The sequence below is a fragment of the Schistocerca piceifrons genome, chromosome 2 (assembly GCF_021461385.2).
Source record: "Schistocerca piceifrons isolate TAMUIC-IGC-003096 chromosome 2, iqSchPice1.1, whole genome shotgun sequence".
NCBI lineage: Eukaryota > Metazoa > Arthropoda > Insecta > Orthoptera > Acrididae > Schistocerca > Schistocerca piceifrons.
This window is the reverse complement of record NC_060139.1, coordinates 253,245,950-253,265,477: the sequence shown is the minus strand read 5'-3', so window position 1 is coordinate 253,265,477 and position 19,528 is coordinate 253,245,950. Positions and strand designations below refer to the sequence as shown.

At 39.9% G+C, this 19,528-nt stretch overlaps 1 protein-coding gene and 1 pseudogene across 1 annotated transcript in view; both read right to left on the bottom strand.

Moving 5' to 3' along the window:
* LOC124777657 (sialin-like) overlaps window positions 1-19,528 on the bottom strand; it is a 155,100-nt gene that overhangs the window by 3,544 nt on the left and 132,028 nt on the right. Inside the window, exons 6-9 of the mRNA XM_047253139.1 lie at window positions 18,761-18,894; window positions 10,302-10,425; window positions 10,074-10,207; window positions 2,991-3,133 (exon numbers count right to left, since the gene is read on the bottom strand). Coding sequence (XP_047109095.1) covers window positions 2,991-3,133; window positions 10,074-10,207; window positions 10,302-10,425; window positions 18,761-18,894 — 535 coding nt within the window. The remainder of the gene's footprint in view (window positions 1-2,990; window positions 3,134-10,073; window positions 10,208-10,301; window positions 10,426-18,760; window positions 18,895-19,528) is intronic.
* On the bottom strand, window positions 16,290-16,407 carry LOC124778538 (annotated as a pseudogene).

Here is a 19,528-nt window from a genome sequence, read left to right as displayed (position 1 = left end):
TAGCAGCTGATAACTTTATTAATTTATATTTTTCTCTCATACATTTTCCCAGAAGATTCACATTAAATATCTGAAGTACATAATGTAATAAATGTGTAAATAAATAAAAAAAATTGAATATAGTTGACAAACTGAAACATCAAGAGGAAAACTGAAGATTAGTAGTATATCTAAAAGGAAGAAGGAGAATGCTTGGTTACAAGCTGGGAGGATAAGAGGCTGTTGCATTATGAGTAGGAGGAACATTGATTAAAAAGTCCACTATGCTGTATCTACTGCAATTGCCTATTATGTCACCAGAAAAGGGAAAAGGGTTAGTAAAAATGCAAAAATAATACAGAAGATACAAAGCCAACACATACTCTAGTTTGGGAGAGGCCTAAATAAAAGGCACTGTGTCACAAGTATTTACACATCCTTGATTGTATATTAGGCAACATATCTAATTAATTAATTTATAACAATAACGGATGTTCCTGGTAGGAGCAATATGTAAAATAAGGGAAAGGCAACAACTTACCTATGTAACTAATTAACATAATGATATATATGTTATTGTGTACATTGTGATTCGACAGTCATGTTCCATAGGACAAATTCTACATTGGTGATTCAGTAGTCTTGGCCCATAAGACAAAGTTGTAATTATTTGAGAAAGTGAAAATATGAAGAGATGAGTGCATGCTACAGATGTGCTTTAATCATACAAACAAAATGTTGCATCATTGGTCAATGAAGACATGAAACAGTAAAAATGCAACCAGCACCCCTGGGCCAGTTGTTCACATGTACCTCTAACACACAGGGACTTCAAACTGACTGTCATCCTGCAGATGCCACATCTGAACACAGTGACAGACACTGCTAGACACTGACCATAATACCGCTGCTGGTATTTCTGTACAGGCTCTAGTGATATTTTCCTGCAGGTCAATTAATGTTCTTGTTATTTTGGTGTAGAATGTAGACTTGACATGCCTCCCAAAGGAAAAAGTCCAGTGGTGCCCATTCCATTGGACCCCACCTGCCAGTCCAGTAGCTAGGAGACACCCCTTCCAGAAGTTGGTTAGTGTTTCATTCGAAGTGTGGCGGTGCGCCATCCTGCTGGAAGAAAAACCTACATCTCTGTTTGAGTGGCTGATAGGTAGTTCAGATAGAGTAGCAATGTTTCCTCAAGATGATATCTGTGGTGTGCAGCACTGAGCATTCCATTAAAATATATGGAACCAATGAGGACATCCCCATATATGCACACCACTCATTGAACCTAGGGTTAGCCTGATGTATGCCTCTTCAGCGAGATGGGGAGTGTTGTTTGCCTGATGGATGGCATTGTGTCTATTCATTCTCCTGTTTCTAATTAACCAATCGCTTTCAAGGTTAGGGAACTGATGACATCAGATGTTAAGCCCCATAGTGCTTAGACCCATTTGAGCCTTCCAGGTTAAAAAAAAAAAAGTTTGATAAGAAAAAGTATAAATTCAAATTCTTAAACACTTTCGTGTCATAATAACCTGACATATAAAGGTATAATGGTATTTAGTGGAAAATGGAGTTATAGATTGTCCGTAAACTGGTTATTACATGAAGATCCAGATATATATGTATACTCATCTTAATTTAATGTTGAAACAGTGCCTCAGCTCCTCAACCAGTTTTTCTGCAAGGGGATGATTGCCAGAGAGGCCCAGATTTCTATCATGTTTATGTGAAGACGCCTAGTTGCCGAAAATAATCCTTAACGATGTAAGTTCCATTATTAATCATTAACAGTCAGGAAAATAAAGGTGTTGATCAGAAATTAACCTCCTTCTTTCTATATCCTAAAAATATTTGTTCTTTCCAAAATTGATGGCTAACACACACGATACAAACTTCTGTTCACAAGATAAAGTTACATTTTACTTTAATGGATGCTATTTTTAGCATTCCAAATCAGTTCAGGCTTCTACCAGTACCAAACAAATACTTACCTTCTTCAACTAACTCACAACTTTTCATGCCATCAGAACAAAGGTGATACATTACAAAGAGTTTAACACTTGGTGGAAATATTGATCTATAATAACATTTACGTAAATGACAATATCTTTATCATACATATATTTTGTAAAATAGAAAAGATCAGGTAAAATTTTTGAGTATTTAGAGGCTCTAATCACACATCTGTGTCACCATCTACCCCTGTTCAGAAGTCACAAAGGGAAAGCTTCGTTTCATGTTCAAACAGAAACTGGTTTCATCACTGAAGAAAATGTAAGCTTCAATGTTCTGCTGGTGTGTGCATCTTTCTTCAAACCATCCAAAGAACTGCACCCACTTGTCAGCATCATCACCATGAAATTATTTCACAAAGTGGATTTGACCGGGATGGAAATGGTTAGAGGACAACATTCTGGATATGGACGCCTGGCTGATGCCATGCCATGTTCCTTGTTGACATTAGGTAGTACAGCTGCTGATTGTGTAACCCTAATTGCTGTGCATGGTCATTCAGAATGTCTTTTGTCATGTAAATGCCTGTAGACTTGAACCATTTGATCAAACAGCCAATCATTCTGTGATTAAGATAATGTTGGTTCTCCTGTTACTGCTTCCCACTGACTCATGCCTGCTGCATGGATGAGAACCATTTCAGTCTGCTCCTGACATAAGTAAATTGCTGTATGAGTCACTACAATGTAGAACAGCACCACTACACAGTTGTGATAATTGATGTCCCTTTAATATCCTCCATCACAGTGCATTAATCAACTGCTCACAACCAGCCACATTGTACTATGCACTGCACTAACTAACTACTTTTGGCAGTGTGGTTGTGGTGGGTCGCTCCTCTGGTGGTAGTTTTTGATGTCTCTACTAATACCAAATTTAGCCTATGAGACATTACTTTTGAATCACTCTGTATATTTTATTATATTAATATGTTTATTACATAATACATATAATTAATTAATTTGTTTTGTACATAGATTCTTGTATGTACCTACCACAGAGCTGTATAGCATAATGCACCTGCCCCCAGACACATTGTTAGACACAGTGCAACTACTGCAGGTATCCTGAGATAAGAAGCTAGCACTAAAAGTGCAGCCTGTATGGTAAACGATCCACAAAGAAACAACTTTCGCAACTGTAAACACAAATTTTTATCAGTTAAGCATTCACAATACAAACAGTACACATGCAAAAAACTAGTAGTTTTATTTCCTGCCACTAAAGTATGCTGACTGTATTATAAACTAAGTACAAATTAACAAAATGAAAGAATTTACTGAACATTATTTCCATTTTTCAAAATCTAGTAAAATGTTAATGTTTTTTCTAATATGCACAAATGTTTATGTAAATACATAAAATTTATCTGATGTGTATGTGTGTGGCACTACCTTGGTATAACAGAGTGTGCCACTTCACAGCTACACATTATGGTGTAGGTATGTATACAGAGTGTACATAAAGTCCGACAACACTTTCAATTATTTATTGTACAAGAACTAAACATTTTACAGATGTCATACATATTGCATTTTGAAGAGAAACTCTGAAAGTTTTTTTTACAATCTTTCAATATGCGAACCATGAGTGACCCGGCAGATGTCAATACAGTAATCAAATTCTTGCCATACCTGTCCCAGCATGGCATTGTTGACTATGGAAGTCACTTCCCATATTCTCTCCCAAAGCTCTGCTATATCACATGGTAGAGGCAGTATACACACCAGATCTTTAATGTGTCCCCATAGAAAAAGTCACATGGTGTGAGATCTGGTGATCGGGGAGGCCATTTCATGAAACAGCTGTCCCCTTCTGTAGCACGGCCCATCCATTGATGCAGCAGCTCAGTGTTCAGGTACCCACAACCTTCACGCTGAAAATGGGGTGGAGCCCCATCCTGCTGAAAGATGAACGGAGAGTCCAATTGCATTTGAGGCATCAGCCATTGCTCCAAAATCCAAGTAGGGATATCCAGTGAGAGTGCTCTCAGTGAAGTGCTCTCACACTTGAACTTGCCATGATTGCAACAAGCACGCACTATCAGCAAATTACCAAACTAATCTGTGGCAGTATACATGAGAAAAAGACTTTCATGTTTCCACTTTAAAATGACATATGTATGATATCTGTAAAATGTTTGGTTCTTGTGCAATAAATAATTGAAAGTGTTCCTGGTCTTTATGTATACCCTGTATATGTCTGAAAGAACTAAATTACTGTGTTAGATCAAGAATTTAGTCCCATATCAAAGTGCAGTAAAAATCTACATTTATTTTGCCTTTCAGTGCAGTAATCCTTTGAAACTGCAGTGAAATCAGTAAATATAATATAATCATTCATCACTGAATTGATGATTTGTAGCTCAATCTCGCTGTTGAAAGAAAATTAAGTGACAGAGACTGGATGGCAGGCTTTGAGTCTTTTGTGTTTTTTTTATACTGTCTTAGAATTCTACCCATGCCCAGAACCTGTACTCTCCTTTCCCTTGCATTCTTCTTCCCTTATACATACATCTTCCTCACCTCCTCCTCTCCCTGTTCATCTGCCCTGTCCTCTTCTCATTTTGCTCCCCTTTCTACCTCCTTTCTCTGTCTCTCCATTTTCCTTCTCCCTCCTCTCACTCATCCCTCTTTCCTCGACTCCACTGACCCACCTTCCCCCTCCTCTCTCTCTCTCTCTCTCTCTCTCTCTCTCTCTCTCTCTCTCTCTCACACACACACACACACACACACACACACACACACACACACACACACTTTTCTTGTATAGCTCTCTCTCTGTCTTCTCTTCATCTCACTTCATTCTCTTTTCCTGTCTCCATAAGCTTCCCTCTCCCCTAGCACATCTCCTCCTTTACTTTACCCTACCCTCTCCAACCCTATAGCGTATGAAAGGGTCGTATCCTAAATCTACATATGTTAACAATTGGTGGTTGAGCAGTATATTGATTTTTATATTACTGTGTATGTGAATGAAATCTAAGGCTGCAAGAACTTAGTACCAGCACACTTCGTCCTCTTCTCGAGAAGCACCAAGATGGCTGCTGATTTCATTATGTCCATGTTACTGTCACTGTTTTCTATAAAAACTATGGAAGGGATTGCATCTTAAACCAGAGCACTTGTGAAAATTCTAGTTGACAAAAACTGTATGCAACCACCTCCTCTTCAGTTACTTTCTGAGAAATAAAATTATTTTTACCACCAGGATTTTAACTACCTGTCTACGATTGAAGGGTCGCAACAATTAGGCTATGTAAAACATAGCATTAACACCTACAATTCCTTAATAGACATTCACAATATGTGGTACAGCCTTTTATTTATAGTGTTTTAGTCAAAGACTGTCTACCTGATTGTCTACCCACCTCATTAAATGAGTCGTTTTCAACCTGTTGGTGTATTCCCTTTTACACATATACATCATACACAGAGAAATACGTGCAATAGTGAATTACTTAAGTTTAGCACCAGAAATAATCACATTATTTTACATTACATATGCTACAGGTTTATAAATAAAAAATTGTCGTTAGAATATTATTGATAAAGTAACTTGATGGGATTTAGTACCTTACTTATCCAGACTAATCAGCTGGTTTGCTTTGATTGTAAATGCCATATTGACTGCTTTCACTGTCAAATATCTCTTGTTTTAACTCTCTCTTATTTAATCTTACATCTTCTGGAGCATCATTTTCTAATATAAACATTTTTTTTCTTATTTATTATCCCCCCCCCCCCCCCTTTCTTTTCCATATCCTTTTCCCCTTTTCTAATTTTGTGCTACACCCTTGATTAATGTATCTTTTTTTTCTTCCATTTCCTCTTTATGTATGCTGCTTTTAAACATTTGATATACACCCTTTTCTACCCTACTGATTCTTTCTATGGAAGAGGATCAGAAAGTAATGCACAATAATTTTCCCCCTGGTACCACAGCTGGAATGTTGAAATTTCATGATGCTATTGTTTGAAATTAGCGCTAGAGAGGGTATTTTGCTTTCATGTGCAGCTCTAGTGAGAGAAGCCTGAACTATGAAACAAATATGTGCACACATTACTGTCATCAGCTTGTGAATAGCAGTGAAGTATAGTTTAATATTTGTGGGCTAAAGGGAATAAATTAAATGAAATTCACAGGGAGAAGCATGGCATGTATGAGTACAATTGTAAGTACTGTAGCAATTTCTCCATGTACTGTGCATTCTTCCAAAAGGGCCATGTGAACCTTAGTGATTCGCCATGCTCCAGGTGGCTGGTAACAGCTGCAACCCTCACATTGAGGCAGCTACTTCGAATGAATGGTGTGTGCAATTGCAGACCTTATTGCACCAGTTCAACACTTCCTATGGTGCGATATATGATACTGTTCGTGACAAACTGAAATTTTGTAAAGTTAGTGCTCACTGGGTACCTACAAACCTAACAGACAACCAAAAGGACTAGACAATGATGACAAGCATGGATCACTTCACATGTTATGCAGCAGAAGGGCATGGCTTTACGAAAGGAACAGTCACTGGTGACGAGTCGTGGGTGTACCACTACATGCTGAAACACAGCAGGACTCTGGAGTGGAAACATGCTGGTTTCCCAGAATAAAAAGAGAAAAAAAAACATCAAAGTGACTGAATCTGCTAGGAAAGTCCTTGTAACAGTTTTCTGGGATATGCATGGCATGTTATTGGTGAACTTTGCTGAAACAGGACAACTGTGAATGCTGCAGCCTGCATTAAAACTTTGGCTAAGTTGCATCTTGTCCTTCATGAGAAACATCACAACATTGATACTGACAGTGTCAAACTTCTCCATGACAGTGCTTGCCCCCATAGTGCTACTCCTGTTGATGAGAAAATTGTCAAATTTGGGTCCAAGTTGCGCCATTGTCCACCATACAGCATCGATCATCAGACTTTTGTCTGTTTAGTCCCAAGAAGAAATTCCTGACTGATCAATGCTTTATGACATGTGAAAGTGAAATCAGCAGCCTGCAAATGGCTATACTGCAACCAAACAGACTTCAGATTTCTACAAACAGTGTGTAATCAAATTGGTACCACAATGGGAAAAATGTGTTGAGAATGTTGGTGACTATGTAGAAAAGTAGGTAAAATATATAAGTTCATTTGAGATTTTAATTTTTTTTTTTTTTTTACATATTAAACTTTTTTGATAGTAAAATTATTGTGTGTTATTTTCTAAGGTTCCCTTGTATATTACTGTTTCTTGTGTCTGTACTTCTCATCCCAGTTGGATGCACTTTTATCTCTGAAAAATCTGCTGCCATCACTACAAGAGAAATGTCCTAGTTTTCTGAAGTTCTAATTGTTGGTTAGTATTTTAAATAGTTAAGTTTAATGACCAGTTTTCTATTTTATCTCTTTTATCATGACATTTAGATGTTTTATCATACTGTATGGATGCACTAGTATGCATTTGTGTCTGCTGCTTGTCTGCCCTAGCAGACAATCACGTGGTCTGGTAGCCACAGTCAGGCAGATTCAGTGCCCTAAGAGACTGGCTGATAATGCTGGCTGCATCGGAGATGCAGCATATGCATGTAGTATTTTCATCAGAGGAATGCGCTGGCATGCAGCCCCTACAGTTCCTCCAGCATCTCTGCCCACTTGCAGAGCCTGTGATCGTTCCCAAAACACTATCACTTGCAAATTGGTTCCCACATCTGCACCTCACAATCCACGTGGTGTTAGCCACACATGACTATACAAATGAGGATGTGGCGGCCTTTGTGGTGGACAGCCTTTTTGAATCACGAGCCCCCACACTGTCACCACCACTACGCCGTGTCACAATGCCCTCTGCACTATTCCCCACAAGGACAGGCCACATCAATGCCCAAGCACTCCAAATGCCATGAACCCTCCATGGACTTAGTGAGCTTACAGTTCACATGACTGGCAAAATCCTGCCCCATGCTGTGCCCGCCCCATCTGACAATGTCTATGGCTGCCAGTGCACATCCCCCTCTCCCAAACAGCTAGTGATGGCTGGGATGTTTGCATTTAGGGTGCCAGTGATCTTTACTGGAACCAAAAAAGAACTGGCAGTGATGCTGGACACTGCCAGTCACCATGTGCATGGTCCCCAAACACCAGTAGTGGCCAGCATTAGGTGCTCCTGGCTGCTCCACTATTTCTCAGCACCTGTTTGTCCATAATTGTTGGAGTTCTTCCTCACCAACAGCCCTACCATCTTGACACTGGCTCTAATCTCTTCATCCATCCCTGGAAACTGTTACCCTCATCAGGCTTCACCTCCACACTGTGACAGGCCTGACTACAACCACCCCCTGTCCCCACTGGCAGTACAGTGGGGTGTTGCTACCACACTTGACTCACAACATGATATCCCAGAGGCCGCTGCATGCCATGCTGCCATCTCTACCATCACCAGCAGACCCAGTCCTGATCACACTGCACTGCTGCCCTGGGTGCATCCACTGCGTCCATCAACCAACTCTCTCCTCCTCGCAAGGGGTGAGCTGTGTGATGACAGGGGGGTGAGCTGTGTGATGACTCACAGCTATGCATTTGTGCCCACCACCCATCTGCCCTAACATATGACATGTGACCCAGGAAGCAGTAAGCATCCAAGGAAAAGACTTTTCTCTGCCATGCACCTGTTTGTTGCAGCACCTGGCTTTTACCTGAAAAGCATGTTATAGGAAGTGCTCACAACTCCCAACACTTCCTGCACTGATGCTGAGCTGTCCATGTGATGAGTGAAGTTATTAAATGTTTCTTACATGTTCAAGTTACTAATTTATAAGAACTTTACAGTTTGTTGTAGCAGTACAAAATAAATGGATGTCCCATGACATCAAAGGTGAGTTAGTTTTGTGTGCCTACAAAGCGAATAGCATTGCAGGGTTCCCTTGGTACTTATAGAGGCTAGTTGGCATAGGACTGACATGATATTTTGGGGCAGTAATGATTCAGCACCACCTCACTGTGGCCTTTCTGACTGGAGTATCCGCTTCACAGAGTCCTTATGATATAGCAAGTGCAGTGTGATCTGACACCTCTGTGAATGAAGTAACCAGCTGCTGTATCAAGCGTGCAGCCGTTAAGAGACAAAATCCTAAAATTGAGAGATTAGTTTGCCTATGGACCATGAGTTCATTATTGTGTCATGCTATAGCTTTGGTTATTGTACTTGTTTAGTCACTACATTTGTAAATTGTATATATATTTGCATTGTTCCTTTTTGTTACATTAGATACACTCACACTACTCATGTAAATCCAGTTGTTTGTGTCTTGCATAGTTCTTCAATTCCTATATTAAATTAGTCACATTTGTTGTATCACAACAATATTGGTGATGTCCTGATCTTTCTGATGGATGATCGGCGCTCGTGACATGTACTGGTAAACCAAATGGCCCTAGTTTCCTCTGTTCACAGACATTTTTGTATGAAATGATAATTAAATCAAGACCCTACGCTGTCGACAGGCATTGATATACATCAGTGGGGACAGTTGAAAATGTGTGCCCCAACCGGCACTTGAACCCGGGATCTCCTGTTTACATGGCAGATGCTCTGTCCATCTAAGCCAACGAGGGCACAGAGGACAGTGCGACTGCAGGGACTTATCCCTTGCGCGCTCTCTGTGAGACCAACATTCCCAAATTACTGTCCACACACTACGTTCTTAGTGCCCCTGCATTTTTGTAAGTTTGTGTAACAGACTGTGATATTCCAATAAAGGAACTGTTTGAAGCTGAACATTCTTTCATGACACGTATCCATGATGTACCATTCCCTTTTAGCCTGCTCTTGTAGCAATACTACTATACCTGCATGTCATATTCAGTTAGAAAAAAATTCCCCCACTATCCTCACTTTTTAATTTTTGCATATTTACTTTTCTTTCTACTTTTTTCGTTCTATTCTAGGGAGAAAAATGCAGATTTTGAAAGATTTTGCGTCTATAATTTTTGTAATAACCTATTTAGTTTCCATCATATTTTATTTCAGTATTTTTATGGTTCTTTAGATCTTAAAATAGTTTTTCAACACCTTTCAGATTTATTTGATTACTTAACTCACCAGTGTGGGAGAAAGAACTTTCTTCTTATTTAAGTAGTCATACAAGTGACCTGAGATCTGAAGGACAATACACATCACTAAGTGGGGGAGAGCAGAAAGAAACCCTGTTTTCTGGAGATCAAAATTAAGAGTATCTGTAAAATAAATAGTAGGCCACATTAACAAAGATACATATATAATAAATCAGTGTACTTTATTCTTTATTTATCATAATTTTAGACAACATACCACTCATAAAAGTAGGTAATTCTGTCAGAAACATGAAAAGTCCATAATTAGCTGCAAAATGTGATATGACAGTTGCAATGAATGGTGGTGATGAGAATATTTTAAGCCAAGGAGTTTTAATAGTCTGCAAAATAAAGAAACAATTTGAAATACTGTTTCAGTGAAAGTTGAAAAATACTTTTCATTTGTCAGCACATATTATTAATTTTCCTCTTTAGTCTAACGTGTTTTTGTGAATTATTGTGTACTAAAATATAGTTAAATTTTGAACTCTGTTCTTATGTCTCTTAGTGTTTCCATAGAGCCCCTCTCCATTCTGGTAGTGCAGAGCATAAGTGGGAGAGAGACTGTGCTTACAGCTCATCATCTTTGTAGAGATGTGCTTGACTAACCATGCTGTGGCTGGGCTGGGAACCAGGCACAGGTGGATCATTTCTCATAGCTGTGTTATCCTACTGGAGGTTGAATGTCTCATTTATTGTTGTGGTATAACTGTTACACAGTGGAAGTAACTAGACTAATGTTGTGTCACAGTTCTCTAGGTGGTGTAATCACTGCAGTACAACATCATTGTGGTTATTGTTTACGTCTGTGTGAGGGTTGTTGTATTGTCATATTTGCTAGGTGGGCGTCTTGAGTTGCATCTGTGATTCGATGCGGACAGTGCATTTCGTTGGCAGAGCTTGCATGGCATGCAGAGGAGCTGAAATGCAGACGGAACTAACGTAGACTTGGACCTGTGGGACAGGTTGCTTGCTATGTTCATTGACTGTTGCTGTGGAAAAGTGGTGTTCTCCCGGTCAGTGAAATTGAGCCAAGTCGCATCATCTCAGCGGCGGCTGGGTGGGGGCATGACAGCATAGCTGAATGCCATGGTGCATCAGCTTCAGTGTCTATGGTTGTGTGAAGTTGTGATACCTTGGCGTGGAGGTGAGCATGTCCTGATCAGTGAAGGTCAGCTGAATTCATGTGGGCAAGCTCTTGCTGTCGTGAGGTGAGCTGAGGTCGCAGCAAGGCAAGATGACTGCCACTATTGGCCATGTCAGTTGCATGTTGTCGACTGTACGAAATGGTAGTGGAGTGGGAGGGAACACCTGAGCACTGTTCAGTGGGTTGAGAAGCATGATCATGGAGACATTGATTGAACAAGAGTGCCGTGGTTGTGGAAAGGGGATCATTTTGTGAGCACTGCACAACTAATTGGGTAGTGTGGAACTGTCTGGCACTGCTCTATATTTTTGTCCCTTGGAGATGCTGAATGCATCACTGCAGAGTACTTAACATGTCAAGTATATATTCCTTGTCCAGGCAGGCTATTTCTTGGGTGCTGATGTAGGCAAAAACACTATATCTGGAATGCATTTTCGGTCAGTAGCCTTGTTTGAATACGTGTTTGTAGGTGTCAAAAACAGTGTTCATGAGTTTTGTGGGTCACCAACAAAGGAACTTAGATACAAATAGGTGTAGAATATGTGATACACAACCTATATTTAGAGTAACAATGATTTTATATAAGTGTGCACAGAACATCAGAATGTGATAGAGACACAGCATGCACTAAACTGTCAAGAGTCCACATAGTCGCTCTAACTGGTCAGTGATGTTGCTGTTTCTACAAATTACTTTCAGTAATTATTATGAGCATCACAAGTACCTCTATTAGCTTTACTGCTGGACTTATGGTTACATATAAAAGTAAATGAATATAAAACTGTTCATAATGAACTGCCACAACTTTAAAAAATGCAATAGTATAGTTGCAGTTCCATGTTTGAATCCTGGTCTGGCACTCAGTTTTAATCTGGCAGGAAGTTTCAAATCAACTCACAATCCACTGGAGAGTGACAGTTCCTTATTGAAGTTTATAATGACTTATAAAATATTAGTTACAATCACTTGAAAGTAATGAGGATGCTATATGCTATTTGTGAATATCTTGACTTCCTCAAATAGCAAATTTTATGAGTAAGTATGTGTGGTCTTTGGTTAATATTCCACCCAACAATAAATGCATGTGAGAAAGACATGTTCAAACACCAAGACAGTTGTGGTTACTATCTTTTTTACAACGATCAACTTTTATTTGAGGCAGGAGCTCAAATATTACTCTGTAAGACATTTGTCCCTGAAGTTAACAACAATTCTTAGGAAACAGACCTAAATGTTTGTTTGTGATAGCCCAATCAATAAATGTACGGAAACAATGATTCCTGTAAGATCTTTAAGATGGAAAATCAGGGATGGAATAACATTGTGAATTAGGATAGACTGCTAATCACCAAATAAAGGAGGAGCTGAACAACAGACATGTACCTGTACATTAAAAGTAGACTACTCAATATCTACTACTGGATGTCTTTTAGCTACCATACAAAGTCCTTCATCAGATGAAAGAAACACACATGTGGTTACACTGTGGCGATCAGCAATCTTGACTGGGGTGGGTAGATCTTTATACATATTTTTACCTGTCTACCTCAACTACTGTGTTGTTACTTAGATAGAAAATGGATTCTACCCTCTCCCAATGGCCTAACCATCAAATTATCCATTTCAAGCTGCAACTCATCCTTCCACAATAACCTATAACTATTCAAGTTCTGTTAGTACATGACTCTCATCAGCCTAGTCCTGCAAGACAGTATCACTCAGCCCCAAGCCTCCTTGAACTACCTCTTCTCCATTGTAAAATCCTTCTGCTCCACAGTCTCAAATATCTACATCTCATCTTCCAGATTGAAGTCCTTGTCCTCCAGGAAATCAGTATGCGCAACTCCAGCTCAGAAAACTGTCTGATCTAGTTACCTCATACTCGCACCTTTGACTACAACTATCCACCACCACCACTAAAAGACCCTTCATCAGACCTCCTGCACACTCCATTGTAGCCATCAAATCCTGTTTTGCAAACCTACTAAATCTGAAATACCATCAAAAAGTCACTCCCCCTTCCTGCAGGACACAGAGGCTAGACAAACACAAAACTCAGTTATGAACATGTCCTCCAAAAACCTCATTCCTACAGAAGTATCCATCCTTTGAAAAAGCCCATATTTTGCCCACTCCCAAATTCAGTCACGCTGGGCCCACCAACACTACCAATCAGCCTCAACCCAAAACCAAAATTGAATCAGGCCTCATTAAGTTTACTCCTTCATTTAAGCACAGTTCACCTCTACTCAACTACAACCATTCCCTGACAAATTTGCAGAATTTCCTAACATCAAATATTCACTCATCATCATTCTCAAATCCTTCAACATGGAAACCAGCCTTGCATGCACAAGGAGGACTGCATTCCACCACCTTAAAAACTGATGTTTACATCATAATCCTACCTGACAATAAAGGCTTCAACACAGTTGTTCTGAACTGCAAGACTATGTGAATGAAGGCCTCCACCAGCTGTCGGACTGTCCATCTACTAGTCCAGTCACAGTAACCTCATTCCAGAAGCAAAGCATGATCTCCAGTCCCTCCTAAAATCTATTGGTCAATGCCAGAACTTCTCCTCTTCTTACACCACCACTCCTAAAATACATAAACTCAACCACAATCACCCAGGAAGTACCACTGTAGCTGCATACTGCACCCCCACAGAGAAAATCACTTGTCATTGCTGACCATTATGTTCAGCTGAATACTCATAAACCTATCCTCCTGTACAGGATACACTAACCATTTCCCCTATCAACCCTGCATTGTTCCTGTCCCATTGCCACCCAGCACCTTGATCATCACTGTTTATGCCACCTACTTCTATATCAACATCCCCAACAACTATGGCCTCCCTGCTACTGAATGCTATCTATTACAATGCCCAGTTGATTCTAAACCCACAATCTCTTGCCTGGTCATCATGAACAGATGTATCCTAACCTGTAACTATCTTTCTTTTGAGGGCACCACGAACAAACAAATTCATGGTATGGCCATGGTCAATCACACAGCACTATTCTATGACAAACTATCAATGGGGTGTCTAGAGAAACCTTCCTAACCACCAGAATTCCAGACCCATCGCCTTCAGATTCAGTGAAAACGTCTATGGACCGAGAGTGAAAACACATTATTAACACTCCGCCAGAACCTCAACTTCTTCTCTCCCATTCATTCACTTCACCTGGCCCTCCTCAGCCCAACAACCCACTTTGACGTCAACATAGATTTCAGAGCTGGCTTTATCAGTACTTCAGTCCACATTAAACCTACCAACCATTAACAATACCTCCATTTCGACAGTAGCCATCCATTCAACACCAAGAAGTACTTTGCATATGGTCTAGCTGCTCATGGCTGTTGCATCTGCAATGACGAGTTGTGCCTCTCCAAACATCTTTACATTTTTACAAAATTTGCTGCAAATAGTTTATTTCTTGTTGTTTTTATACAGGTACATAACAAGCTTGTTTTGGCATTTGTGCAATTTTCTAGTGTTCGTCATGGGTACTATAGGTCACATATTTACCATTTATAATAGAAATTTCAAATTATTATTTGACAGGTGTCAAATGACAGATCATTCCATTGATACATTATCTTTAGAAGTAAATTATATCTTCAAGATATATAATGCATTGTATAAAAAAAGTCATAATGACCTTATGCAAGCTGAGGGAACAGCAGAGAAGAAGCTGTCGAAGTATATCAAGGGTCTTGTTGAGGCCCTCATAGACCAAAATTACCCTCCCCCACTGCCCAGAAATGGCTCTCTTCCACCTTGTCTCCCTAATCACCTAACATCCCCAACATATTCCATGACTAGCAAAAAAGGAGCATCCCTCTCATGACTCAGTACCACCTACAACAGCAACTGAATAAAGTTCTCCATCAGGGTTACAACTACTTCCCCTCGTGCTTTGAAATGGAGAGATACCCTTCCAACTGCTCCCAGTGTGGTAATCTGCTGCGCATCCAACCTATACGGTATCCTTATCTGCCCCTATTTACTACTGCTTGCAACCTCTTGTCCAATGATTCACATCTCTGTAAAACCCATAGGTGCAAAGACCTGTCCCATACATCCCCTCACTATGACTTAATCCAGTCATGGCACATGTATTTCTCCCCTGCCAGAGGCAGGGACACCTGTAAAAGCAGCCATACAGTCTACCAATTTAGCCGGAAACACTGTCTGGCATTCTATGATATTATAACTGCTAACAGGCTGTCTCTTCAAATGAATGGTCGCTATCAAACACTGGTCAAGAGACGAGTGGACCAGTCAGTTGCTGAACACGCCATGTAACACAGTGAGCCTGTCTTGAATGACTACTTCACAGCTGGTGCCATATTTATTCTTCCCACTGGTGCCATATTTATTCTTCTCAACACCACCTTTCTGAATTACACAGGTGGGAACTCTCCTTGCAACATATCTTTCATTCCCATAAATCCCCTGGCCTCAACTTTCTCTAGCCCCTGTCTTCTACTTGCCTTATGCCCTTGCCTGCTTCCACTCCAGCTTCACACATGCCTTTTATCTCCCCAGCACACCTGTATAGTTCTTTCACCTTCTCTGCTTCTCTCCCATCCCCTTCTCCCCTCCAAGTGGTGCTTCCTGACGATACACATAGCAGTCCACCGTCATGTTCCTCCCAAGTCCTTCGTCACTCTCACACAAATGACTACCATATCTTCACCTACCTCTGTCATGTTATTCCTCTCCTTACCCACCCCACACCTCTTCTGCACCCCTACTACCCACACTAGATGAAATTTCTACTCACTGTAGCCAAGCATCAGGCCTGGAGATAAGAGCAGCCATGTGTATGTCAAGCAAGCAAGCACTCCGTCGTCAGACCACATGTGGCCCATCGGGACCATCCGACCACCGTGTCATCCTCAATTGAGGATGCGGATAGGAGGGGCGTGTGGTCAGCACACTGCTCTCCCGGTCGTTACGATGGTTTTCTTTGACCGGAGCCGCTACTATTCGGTCGAGTAGCTCCTCAATTGGCATCATGAGGCTGAGTGCACCCCGAAAAATGGCAACAGCACATGGTGGCCCGGATGGTCACCTATCCAAGTGCCGGCCACGCCCGACAGCGCTTAACTTCGGTGATCTGATGGGAACCAGTGTATCCACTGCGGCAAGGCCATTGCCATGTGTATGTCAGCTGAACATTTATCAATGTGTGTGTGTTTTTCTAAGTCTGACCAAGCACTTTGCCCAATAGTTTACTCTGCCTTCACATGTATTTTGGAAAGGGCCTGTCTGCTGCTCAATGTTTCCTGTATGTGATGAATAGAAACATAACATTCAGTCATGGATTTTCAATTGTTTGAAAAATAATTTTCGTGTAGGCTGTCTCCTTGTGCAGGATTCTGAATAGGTACACATAATGCATCTGTAGTTGGTTGCCAGTAGTGGGTGCAAAATTTTTTGCTTCTGTGCAAAAGTAGCTATTAAAAATTGACTGGCTGATGATATGGAAGTGTGACCTGTTATGTGAAAGCTATTTCTGAGTCAGGCTTCCACTTCATTAGGATCTCTATTTTTGTTTGGGTTTAATAATATTGAAAGATACTATCATTTTATTTTAGGGGTGTTTTAAGGAGACCAGTCACCAAATAGCATAAGAACTGAGTCATCATCAAAGAGAGAGAGAGAGTGTGTGTGTGTGTGTGTGTGTGTGTGTGTGTGTGTGTGTGGTTGGCCGGAGTGGCCGTGCGGTTCTAGGCGCTACAGTCTGGAGCCGAGTGACCACTACGATTGCAGGTTCGAATCCTGCCTCGGGCATGGATGTGTGTGATGTCCTTAGGTTAGTTAGGTTTAATTAGTTCTAAGTTCTGGGCAACTGATGACCTCAGAAGTTAAGTCGCATAGTGCTCAGAACCATTTTTGTGTGTGTGTGTGTGTGTGTGTGTGTGTGTGTGTGTGTGTGTGTGTGTGTACTTTCTTGTGAAAGCTAGAAAAGATTTAATTATTTCTCTCAATTATTTGCATGTAACCTTGTTCCTGTTTCATTAACTCTCATTTGATTTTGACAGTTAAATCTGGATACACTACAGCTGATATGATACTATCAGACTGGGTGCACTACTGGCTATGTTTTGCATCCATTTGTTAGCAACCTTAGACATAAGGGAGAAAAACTGCTATTTTGGGAGAAAAAAAGAAGCCCCTACCCTGACTCTTCGACTATTCAGTTGTTTTTTCTATTATTTCATACTAAGTGTTTAAGTAATTTTATTAATTTTCATTACCAGCCATCTATATACTAGAAAAGTTAAAAATGTGTAAACCATGAATATTATTGTTAATCAGAATTTACATCCCTCGGTCCATACAATTTTTAAATTATCAAAGTGGCTAATAATGTATTCTTTTACTTTGTGTTTGAATATCTGGGAATTCACAGTTTTGTACATGATGTCTATTAGCATTCTATTAAAACCATATGCATCAGAATATAAAATTTAGGACTAAATGGATGTTAGAATTCAAGGGCAACTGTAAATGAATCTGCAATATATTTAATTATTAAAGTTACATAATTTTCATACAGCACATATCTGTAAAAGGGTCCATAGAAATCAAGAGGAAGATTTGACTTCAATGTCCTATTGCTGATGCAGTCTTTATTGACAGAACATGAAGTTGGATTAGGGGGGATGAGGAAAGAAGTCGGCTGTATCCTTTTCAAAGTAATCAGCCATTGTCCTAAATTAATTATGGAAATCATGGAAAACCTAAATTTGAATAACCAAACAGAAATTTGATCTCCCATCCTCTTGATCAAAACTATCACTGGTGATCACTATTCTCCTTGCAGATGAAAATACCTGATGGCTCTGTGTCCTAAGCCCTTACAGTGGCTTTGTACTTTCAATTTTTGATGCTTTTCCTCAAGTTAGCATCCAATGAAAAATACCAAAAATATAAATCTGTTTCTGAGCTTTACCTGCCTGACAGCAAATTAATGTGTAAAAATCTCATACAAAATGAGCTCTCTCAGTTAAGTACACTACAGGTAGCAGGTACCTGCTAATAAAGTGCTATATGTTTGATTGTTATGGATACAGTCTTCAATAGTTTTGAGATTTATTTTATAATAAATTGTGCTTCACCTCTTCTGCTTCCAGAAAACAGATATGAAATGCCCCCAATCCCACCGCCACTACCATAACCTATGCTACTGTCTGTACAACTGTATCAGTCTCTAAAATGAAACTGTAAATATGCCTTGTTAAAGTATCTTTGTTCATGTGTACCATTCTGTGTCACTTGATAAACAGAAATGCTTCTTATTTTGAATTTTTATGTTGTAACAGCCTGACTTTCTACTTCAAGGTCTTAAAATGCAGCAAATGTACTGTAATGTATACTTATAACCATCAACATGGTTACATACATCTCTGACTTGTCTTCTTTGTGTGTACTGAACTTTTTGAGCCGAACTCGAAATTAGTTTAAGCTTACTGATACATGGTAACTCTATCTGAAAGTTTCTCACCTTACTCTCTTGAGCTGAATAGTCTTTCCTTTCAGTGATGTATTTTAACTCTTCTACTGAAATTCTGGTGTCATTTTCTGGAGTATTCTTCACACATGGCACCCAAATTGCATACCATAGTAATCCTAATCCTCCTGTAATGACAACTCAGTTGTATTATATGACATAAAACATTGATCTTATTTCATATACCTAACAACAGAATACAAAGTAGGCAATAATATCTGACTCTCTCTCTCCTTTCCTCCTCTCCCCCCCCCCCCCCTCCTAGCCATCTATCTCTATCTATCTATCTCTCTCTCTCTCTCTCTCTCTCTCTCTCTCTCTCTCTCTTGCTCTCTCTTTAGAAACTGAAACAATTACAACCTCCACTTTAAAGTATACACAACTGACATACTCATTACTAGCAGAGACAATTTCTGTTTGTAATGACACATATAAAACACAAAGTATGAAGGTTGCCCAGAAAGTAATGCACCACTTTTTTTTTCTCAGCTGAAAACAAGGATGCGAATGTGAAATGTTATATATGTATCATTTGAAATCTCCTGAGCAAGTGTGCCAAGTGTCCATCACTTTTGACAGATAGCGTATCGTAGCTGCAGGACAGGTTCAAAATGGTGTCTGTAGGTGATGTACGTTACAAGCACTGTGCCATCATTGAATTTCTCATTGCAGAGAAATAAACTGTGGGAAATATTCACAAACACTTGTGCAAAGTCTATGTCGACAGAAGTACAGTCACTGGGTGTGGAGGGTGAGGTCATC